Source organism: Gossypium raimondii, chromosome 4 (assembly GCF_025698545.1).
Source record: "Gossypium raimondii isolate GPD5lz chromosome 4, ASM2569854v1, whole genome shotgun sequence".
Classification (NCBI taxonomy): Eukaryota; Viridiplantae; Streptophyta; class Magnoliopsida; order Malvales; family Malvaceae; genus Gossypium; species Gossypium raimondii.
Genome location: NC_068568.1, coordinates 23,833,349 through 23,844,200, shown reverse-complemented (window position 1 = coordinate 23,844,200; position 10,852 = coordinate 23,833,349). Strand labels below are relative to the sequence as shown.

Sequence of the window (10,852 nt, the reverse complement as noted above, 5' to 3'; positions counted from 1 at the left end):
AGTCACTAAATTATTTTTATCCAGAGCTACAGAGCTCCAAATTAAGTTACATTAATTTTCCCAGTAACTAGACTCACATATATTCTTACCATAAAATTTTCATAATTTTTGGCTGGGCCAATTAGTACAGCTTATTCATTAAAGTCAGCCCTATTTCACTGCTCAACATCTCTACCCTCTCTTCACTAAAAAAGAATTATCTCATTGTACAGAATTTGAAAGATATTTCCGTTTATTTCCTTTGAAAATAGGCTCATTAAGGATTCTAATAATATAAATTATAACTCATAATTATTTTTTTACAATTTTTAATTATTTTCAAAAATCGAACAAGGGATTCTGAAATCAATCCGACCGCCTCACTAAAATTCAAATATCTCAAAATGTATAACTCTTTTGCTTGATCTGTTTCTTTTATATAAAAATAGACTTATTAAGATTTCATTTCATATCTTATCCACTCTATAATTAAATTTATAACATTTTGGTGATTTTTCAAAGTTACACAACTGCTCTTGTCTAAACTGTTTTATTGTAAAATGTATTCTTTCATAATTTCACTTTTTCACTATCTCAATTCCATTGAATTAATAACATCTCATTCCAATAGCTCATTTCAATTCATATACAATACATTCCATTTATCACTATATTCAAAGCAATTCAATTTCTCATTTCCAATTTCAAGTCAATCTTCAATTCAAATGCACATATATATATTCATCATTCAATTATACTTGGTCAATTTTCCCGATGAACTTATCGGAATAAAATAGATTTCTCGGTGGCCTACACACAGTCCGCACAGTCCATACCACCTTTGTGTAATAATAGATTTCGGTAGCCTGCACATAGTCCGTGCCACCCTTGTATCTTAACAGAATATTGGTGGTCTGCACACAGTCCATGCCACCCTTGTATCTTAACAGAAAATTGGTGGCCTGCACACAGTCCTTGCTACCCTTGTATCTTAACAGAATATTGGTGGCCTGCACACAGTCCATGCCACATATGCGACCTATCAGCCTGGTACACGTTGTGGCCTACACTTAGTCCGTACCACACGTGACCCAATTACAATCATTCATATCTTTTCTATTCTGAGGTTCAATCGGTAAATTTTTACTTTTCAATATTTTACCAGTTCTTCTCTAACCAATCTTAATTCATAATTTGCATCAAATATATGTTCCACGTATAGTACATTTCTTAAATAAAACAATAAAACGCTTAAGCATTAATAAAACAATATATTATCTACATACAAACTTACTATCATATTTTCAAGGTCAATTTCTCGCCTTTCACCACTTTTAACAACACATTTAACCTATTTAGCATTCATGTTAATCAATTTGATCCAAAAATCATCCTTAAAAAATTACATTTTTGCCTTTAAACTTTTGCAAAATTACGATTTGCCCCTAGGCTCGGAAATTAAACTTTATTCATTTTTCTTATGTTTTATAACATGCTGAACATTTTTCCCTCCAATAGCAATATCAAATTCTTGCTCTAACATGGACTTATGAATAATAATAATTTTTACCAATTGTGCCGTTTCACTTGTTTTCACTGAAAATCGCTTAGCAAAAATTGTTTAACACAATTTCAAGCTTCATATTCTACCATAAAACATCAAAATAAACACATTTCACCTATGGGTATTTTTCTAAATATAAACCCTAGGTTAAATTATTACTAGAATAAGTTAAATTAAGCTACCGGGACTTCAAAAACGTAAATAACATTAAAAACAGGGCTTAGAATCACTTACTATGGAGCTTGGAAGCTTGAAAACCCTAACCATGGTTTCCCCCTTGCTATTTTCGTTCATCATGGAAAAGATGGACAAATTTTTGGCTATTTTGGCCTTTTTAATTCTTTTAATTACTAAATGACCAAAATGCCCCCAACTTAAAAATATCCTATTTCACTTATCTCTTGTCCATTTTTGTCCAAAACATTAACAAATGGTCTAATTACCATTTAAGGACCTCCAATTTAAAATTTCATAACAATTGGACACTTCTAACATGTAGAACTCAACTTTTACACTTTTTACAACTTAGTCCTTTTGGCTAAATTGAGTGCCCAAACGTCGAAATTTTTCAAAGAATTTTTTATGAAATCATTCCGTGAAATTTTAGACCATAAAAATATAATAAAAATAATTTTTTCTCGTAAAATTTGTGGTCCCGAAACCACTGTTCCGACTTGGCCCAAAATCGGGCTGTTACAAATGATGCATTACTAGGTGCCACTCATTGTTTGTAACATTGGAATCATTCTAGTATTACTGCTAACATTAAAAGAACCTACAGGGTCACACCCTATAGTTGAAATGAACGGAATAAAACATAGTTGGTATTGTGTTTGGTTGTCACTTGAATTAAATTAATTATAAAATTAGTTTAATTCGGTAATCAAATATCGAATAAATTATATGTACAAGGTTGTTGTACGTATAATGAGAACATGAATTTGGTTCGTATATAAATTCAAATAAATATATAGTTTACTGAAATCATTATTATAATTAATGTAATTATAATTTTCGGTTTAAAAACATTGTTATATTTATTTAATTTCTAGAAACCCTAAAAATAGATATAAAATCCCGTTTTTTCTTTGCTTGGTGGGTCTAACAGCTGTCAAAGCAAAGTCTTTTTCAAAACAGTTTTGGGGATTCCTTCCGTTCATTGTCAACTGGGTGGATTACGTAGAGCCCGGATTCACGGTAGATTGCGGCTTGGTTCGATAGTAGATCAGATTACTCGTTGCCGAGGCGTTGCTGTCTACTCAGAATAAAGATTCGGTAATTTTGAAACCTTTATTTCACCTCGATTCGTTCCTCACACATGGATCCATGGTTAGGATCGCCGGATGTTTTATTTTTCTGTTGCGCCGTAGGGGTGTCGGCATTCCAACAACTCCATCATCTCCCCTGACTACCTTCCCTCCCCTTTAAAAAATTCTCTTTCTCAATTTTCTTCTCGCTTCAGTGTTTAAATTTTGTCAGAAATATTTATTTCTATTTCAAGTAGAGAATGTGCTAGTTTTAAGGCATTTTTGAGTCGTCGGTGATGCGATAGTGCTTCAAGACACACAAATTTCATATGTCGTTTCGAGATGGGACCATTACCTTAGAAGCCTATGCTATGGAAGTTAGGTTTCGAGGTGACGGTTGTTTATACGATCACAAGTCGAAGTCTAATAGAGGTCTCAATTGGCAGCCATTATGCGGTCATGAGTTGGAGTATAACTTGGAGGCCAGTTGATGGTCGTTATGCAGTTATGAGTTCAAGCTTTTTGGATACTCGAAAATGATGCCTTATAAGTACCATACATAAGTTTAAGGGCATAATCAAAAGGAAAAACTGAGGGGCTCCCCGGTATAATTAGCTACTCTCCCCTATTCAAAGGCGGTGTCCTTAACCTCCATCCTATTCAAAACCCTAGACTAAGTTCAAGGTAAGAGGACTCTCAGGGGGTCGGTTGTGATAGTGGAAACAGCTGCTCTCCCCTTGAGAGTCTATTTGCATCCAACTCGAGCTCGGGATAAGAAGAAAGGTTAAAGATATTGGCTTTGGTGGAGATGGAGAAAAAAATTACGTTGATTACACCAAAAAGCCCTTTTGTTTTTCCCTATGATTATGGCCTCAATATTATGTATGGTGTTTATAAGGCACCATGTTCGAGTATCCAAAAAGCTTGAAGTCATGGCCAGTAATGATCATCAGCTAGCCCTTGAGTTATACTCCAACCCGTGGTCGCATAACGGTCGTCGCCTGGGACCTTTACATACACTTCAACACGTGACCGTATAAAGCACCATCAACCCAAAACCTGACTTCTATAGGATGAGCTTCTAAGGTAATGGTCACATCCTGACACTACATATGAAATATGTGTCTTCGAGCATTATCATATCTTTAACAATTCAAATCTACCATTAAGCTTTCATAGTGTCTACCTCAAACCCCTAAACCTAGTAAAAACCATAAACCATAAAAATTCCTAAACCCATAAAACCCTCAAACCTAAATAAACATAAACCCTCAAGCCCTTAAAAACCAAAAACCATAAAATACCAAATGCAGTAAAATTCTAAAAACCCTAAAACATCTAAATTCTAAACTTTAGAACTAACCAGACCCTAAATACCTTAAAAAACCAGCCAAGGAGAGAGAAAGGGAAACCGTGTTTTCCTGCATACTAAAAGGAAAACACGTCTATCTAGGCAAGCTTTCTTGCCAACTGTGTAGAAAATGCGTCCGGCTAGACGTGTTTTCACGCACTCTCTTCAAAATCGACCTATTTTCCTAATTTAAAAAAAGGCATAAATTGAAAAATATTTTTGTTCGACATTTTCCCCTAAAATAGCCACATATGACTCCATTATTTATGTTTTTGTTTTAATGTCTAAGCTACAAAAAATTTCTAAGGCAAAATTAATATTCTAAAAGTTTACATCATGTTATTTAGAACTATATCTGGAATGAATATAAACATACAAATATCTAGATTCAAATGAACTTGAACATTTATTTGTCGATATTTATTCTAGATATGTATTTTTAGTATTTTTAATAATTTAGATTACAAACTAACCCTACATAAACATATTTATCCATGTGGTATGGCATATGCCAACATCTCACTACGTTTGTCAATGATTGTTAACGGTTAAATTGGTCAATATGGCATAACACATGTCACCTTCTCACTACTGTCAGCCACTAGTGATTAAATTTATATTTGATTTTTACAATTTAAAGTAAACGGTAATGTACAAGAATAGTCACTCAACCATTCAATTTGTTCTATTTTGGTCACCCAATTATTATTATTTTAATTTAGTCACTCATCTTTTAGAAATTAAATGTTTTAGTTACTCTTGTTGTTAACTTAGTAATGGAAGTATAATGTGGCCTTTTATTGGCCTAATAACAATTTTAGCCCACCATGTTTACATATTCTATCAATTTGATCCTAAATATAAAAATTCAACAAATTAGGACTCATTGTTTACAAAAATATATTTTAAAACTCTTTAAAATATTTTATATTTACTTTTAATTTTTTTGTAATTTATAATTACTCTATTTCTAATTTATATTTACTTTTTCTCATCAACAAAATATGTGAAAAACTAAAAATTAAAGTTATGTTTTGGTTCAATCTCTTTTGATTTAGTCCTAATTTTCCTTTGCTATAGTGTTTGTCTATAATCCCTAAATAAATTTCAGAAAGAAGCTTAGAATTAAAAATTTATAAACCCAGAAAAATGATTAGGTTGATAACACCAACTCAATTTATTCTTTGCTATAGAGATAGTACCAATACCAGTTCTAGGCTCCAGCGTTCTTGTGTCTTTATCATTTCTACCTTAAGCATTAGAGACAGATTATAGACTTTGATATTTCCAATTTTGACAACTAAATAAAAGAAAAACAAAGTGAAATATATAGTTGAAAGTTATTTTGGTACAAAAATCTTTTAAAAAAATTGTTACCAGGTTCATTTGGCAACTAATAAAAGAAAGGCTAAAATATTTAATTTTGAAAAATTAAATGATTAAATTTAAAAAATTAATAATTGAGTAGCTAAAATAAAACAAATTGAATAGTTGGATCACTATTCAATGTAAATTAAGCGAAGTAAAATTTACTCGCCTTCGCTGCTTAAACTGAAAGTTCCGCTTTCCGGTCTTTCAGTCTCCGACGATCTTATGTCATCATTTTCCAGTGACGATATCGAAATCGCAACATCACGACCAGGAGAAGGTGAAGGAGTAAAGTAAGAAGGCGAAGAGATGGGCGTTGAGAAGGGCGTCGCTTCCTCTTCCCCCACATCAACAACAACCGCCACGTCATTGGGCATTTCGACCCGACCCGACAAACAAAACCTCTTCTCGCTTTTCGTTTCACTCTGACCACTAGATGTCTCGACGCTGTCAGCTCCTTCTCTTTCACCTTCTTTTATCGTATACAAAACCCTCGATTGTCCGTACACCTCATGCCACTTTGCCAACTCGTACTCTTCTTCCTCCATGGTGGCTGCCTCCGAATCCACCGCTGTGGCAGCCTCCGTTGGCGTCGTAGACACTACCCCAGAGGAGGGTTCCACACGGGTTGGTTTGTTTTTGCAGCAGAAGAAGTACAGTAGTTCCTTAGAGCTGATTACACCGGGGCCGCCGCTGACGATTAATGGTTGACGTTTTCGCTGAAGGACGTAAACCAGCTCTAAGAGAAGAGCGAAAAGGCATGTTGTGAAGATAACGAGGAGAGCTATGCCAAGCTTGGTTGAAGCATTCATGGCAGGTTTTTCTTTTTCATATGTGTATGTATGTTTGGGTGTGTGTTTATTTTCTTAGGAAGGAAAATGAAGGAGTTCTTTTTCTGGGAAAAATATAGGTGCGAAAGTTTAGGATGATGTGGTAGTAGAGAAGGGAGTGACTTGGAAGAATTTTATTTTCTTGGATTTCAAGATTTTGAATTCGTTTGGCGGATTAGATGTTACTTTCTCGGAAATCAAGAAGATACTAAATTAAGAAATAATTTGTCCTTACATCAATCTCAAAGAATCGACAAATGAATCGTTCTCTATTTACAAATAATAATAATAATAATAATAATAATAATAATAATTCTTTAACATAACATAAAATACAACATGAATAAATAGACAATTAGAAGGAATATACTAAAGTTTTAATATAATTTATATTATTAATTTATCAAATTTATATAAATAATATATAAACTTGTCATATTTATAAAAACACAGTATTATATTAGTTGATCACCATAAAGCTAAATGGGAGAGGAAGGCAAAAAAAAAAAAAGGAAAGTAAAGGGTGTCAGTCAAGTAGGTGAAGTTCACCAAGAATAAGGGTTCCCACTACACCAAAATAGACTTTTAGCGGCGCTTGGACAAAAAACGCCGGTAAAAATCGAGAAACAGCGCGCTTAATGGAAATTGTTGCTATAGATAGAGCAATAGTGGCGTTTTTATGAAAACATCGCAAAAAAGAAGTATTAGCGGCGTTTTTTGGGAAAACGTCACAAAAAAACCAAAACCAACTGCCGTTTGGTGGCCCATTCGGTGGCTTTAGTGGCGTTTATGAGAAAGCGCCGCTAATGCTCCGGGTTTTAGCGGCGTTTTTTTAAAAGCGCCGCTAATGGTCTGGGTTTTAGCGGCTTTTTTTCAAAGCGCCGCTAATGCTCTAGGTTTTAGCGGCGTTTTTTAAAAAGTGCCGCTAGGTTTTTTAAAAAGCGCCGGTAATGGTCTAGGTTTTACCTGTGTTTTTTTTAAAATGCCGCTAATGGTCTTGGTTTTAGCGGCGTTTTTGTTAAAGCGCCGCAAAAAACATTTTACCTTAATTGGTTTATTATTTATATTAATTATTTAAAATTGAACATATTTCTAATTGAATATTTAAAATCTTCAGAAAAAAATAACACGTAGAAATAATTTGAAATAAAACACATGGAAAAATTAAAAGACTATTATTTAAAATAATTTTAAAGTTTTTGGGTACATGATTACTAATTGTTTTTTTAATTTATATATTAAAAAATTTCTTATATAATCGTAAAAGAGATATTATTATTTTTAAAATATTGAATTAATTATCACTACAGTTTAGGGTTTTCAATTTAGGGTATATGATTTTATTTAAAGATTTAAGGTCGGTTTAAGAGTTCATATTTTAAGGTTTTAGGGAGTATATATGGATTAATTAGGGATTATGGATTAGGGATTATGGTTTAATTAAGGGTTGGGATTTAATGTTTAGGGGCTAGGGGTTTAGGGTTTAAACGTTAGGGGTTAATAGTTAGGGATTTGGGGTTTATGAATTTAGGGGTCGGGTTAGGGTTTTGGGATTAGATTATTTTTTATTTATATTTTAAATATGTTATTATATGTGTAATTGTAATTTAATATAATAATAAAATTGTTTAGAGTTTTAATTAGTTTAGGGTATATGATAAATTTAAAATTTAAGGCCGGTTTAGGAGTTCATATTTTAAGGTTTAGGTAGTATATATGGATTTTTAGGGATTATGGTTTAATATTTAAGGGTTGGGATTTAAGGTTTAGGTGTTAGGGGTTTAGGGGTTAGACGTTAGGGGTTAAGAGTTAGGGATTTGGGGTTTACAAATTCAGGGGTCGGGTTAGGGTTTTGGGTTTAGATTATTATTTTTTCTTTATATTTTAAATATGTTATTATGTAGTTGTAAAAGATAATAATAAAAATGTTTAGGGTTTTTAATTAGTTTAGGGTATATGATAAATTTAAGATTTAAGGCTGGTTTAGGAGTTCATATTTTAAGGTTTAGGGAGTACTATATATATATATATATGGGGATTAATTAGGGATTATAGATTAGGGATTATGGTTTAATTAAGGGTTGGCCTGATTTAAGGTTTAGAGGTTAGGGGTTAGACGTTAGTGGTTAAGAGTTAGGGATTTAGGGTTTAGAGTTTTAAAGGTCGGGTTAGGGTTTTGGGTTTAGATTAATTTTTTTATTTATATTTTAAATATGTTCTTATGTAATTGTAAAAGATGTATAATCTAGGGTTTAAATTATGCCTTAAGAGATATATATATATATCTATATATATATATATAATAGATAGACTTAAATATTTATATAATTTCAATGGTTAATTTAGGGTTTAAGGTTAAGGTTTACTAATTGAGATTTGGAATTTTATACAATTAATTAATTCTTTTATATTTTAAAAAATTGAATCTAAACCATTTGATATATTTAAATATTACCTTAAATAGAAATAATAAATATGTTAAAAAAGTAATAGATTGCTATGGATAATTTAGGTATAATTATTAATTTTGGAGAGGACCAAATTATACTGAAATAAAATTAAAATACAAAAATAAAAATGAAATAAAAACACTAAATTTTTAATTTTGTCTAATTTTTATAAATTTTACTTAAAAAACTAAAATTCATAATTTTATCTAATTTTTATAAATATTACCTAAACAAAAGTATGCATTAAAATTTCCCAAAACGGCACCGTTTCAATAGAAAATTTAATCTATTAGTGGCGTTTTTATAAAAACGCTACTATAAACTAGACATTAGCGGCGTTTCGAACAAAAACGCCGCAAATATTCTTAATATTATAGACAAAACGGTGTAGCTTTTGACTGCGAATTTAATGGATTTTGCGGCGCTAAGGTAAAAATGCCACTAAAGGTGGATAGTAGCGGCGCTATGCTGAAAACGCCAAAGTTCTGTTCTCAGTTTTCGCAAAACAGTGTCGTTTTGTCTGGGCATTAGTGGCGCTATTGTAAAAACGCCGCAATGTTTCAATTTGGTTGAATTAATACGGTGTCGTTTTATTCCCCTCCAATTTTTCCCATACCCGAAACACCTCATTTTCCCTCCTAAATTTCCCCAAAATTCCCCCAAATCAAGAACCCTAGTCTGCATAACTTCCACGACCCGAAGCTTCCCCTTCTGCCGTCGCTCGTCCACCGTCGTACTCGTCGACCGTCGCACTTCTCTGCCGTTGGAGAAATCGGTAAGGTTCTTCTCTTTTTCTCAAAAATATTCGGGTTTTGGTCTTGAGCAATGTTTAGAAATAATTTTAATGCATTATTTATACCGGTTACTAAGTTAGAAATAGAAGATATTTTCTATCCATTTATACCCGTTTCGGTCTTGAGAATTTTAGCAATAATTCTAATTTTTGAAAAATTAGGGTTATAAGTTATCTATACCCGTTGCAGTAATTTGAAATAATTTTGGTTGCTTCCACTCCAAAAAATAGTTTTGGTTCACTTGATTGGTAGATACCCAAAGTTAGATCGATAAATTGGATAAAAAGAAAAAGAAAATTCAGGTGTTGTATTTGACGTTTTGAAACTGTTATCAAGTAATATTATGTTCGCTAAATATGTTGAAAGTGGTGGGTTTCAAGTTGATGTATCCAAACCCCCAAAACGACCAAAACCCACTCCTTTCATCATGATTTTGCAGTTGGGAATTGGATTATTTAGTAATCCCCAGTGTTAGTTTTGATTATTTCGTGAAGAGATTTAGTTCAATGATATTGCAGTTGGGAATTGCTTTTGGTGATAGATCCATAGTTTATAAAAAGTAAGATTATTCATATATTCCATTTTGTTTTGTTTTGGTGATAAATTGGATTATTTAGTATCACTCACTATAATAGATGCTTGACAAGCAATAACTTGTTTTGTTTTTTTTCCTTTTTTTGTGGTTTCCAACCATAGATTGGAACTATGGGATTGCATTTGTCGTACGCATGAAAATTAGATTATCAGTTCACTTACATATCTTTTCAATATATATATGGAATAGAAATGGAGATCAAATAATTTGTTATTGATTAGCAGTTACGTTCTGAATTATGCTTTGGTTCGAATTATGGATCTGCTTTTTCTATTTTCCTATGCTTGTTTTATGTACTTTTGGATAAGAAAGCTGGGTCTTTGGCCGCGTTGCTGTGCTTAGCTAGCTTGCTGGGTTGGAGCTAGTTTCATTGCTGCAGAACTTCTGTATTCTTTGGCGTGGAAGGTAAATTTGCGTTCTTCTGTTGTAAATTAGCAGCCTTACTTTGATTGAATGAACGGAATTTTCTGAATGAATTTTCTGAAGGTAAATTTTCTATTGCAAATAAAAGGTTTTTTAGTTAATCATCTTTAGTTAATCATGTTGTTGTTCGAGGTACTGATATACCCGTTGCATTTAGGCACTTTTGACATGTATTATGCAAATCCCGAAATGGTTTTAAGCAAGTGGACTTGGTTTATTTATTTATGTACATAATACTTTATATGTGCTAT

The 10,852-nt window shown here is 32.4% G+C and overlaps 1 protein-coding gene across 1 annotated transcript; it reads right to left on the bottom strand.

Annotated features, from left to right (window-relative positions):
• Nucleotides 1-5,447: 5,447 nt before the first annotated feature.
• Nucleotides 5,448-6,445, bottom strand: LOC105766612 (uncharacterized). Its single transcript, XM_012586126.2, has one exon. It carries the CDS (start codon nt 6,319-6,321, stop codon nt 5,671-5,673), a length of 651 nt encoding a protein of 216 aa, XP_012441580.1. The 5' UTR covers nt 6,322-6,445; the 3' UTR covers nt 5,448-5,670.
• Between the last annotated feature and the right edge of the window lie 4,407 nt (nt 6,446-10,852).

Excerpts from the sequence above, each read along its gene's own strand:
- LOC105766612 (XM_012586126.2), bottom strand. The coding sequence starts at position 6,321 with ATGAATGCTTCAACCAAGCTTGGCATAGCTCTCCTCGTTATCTTCACA.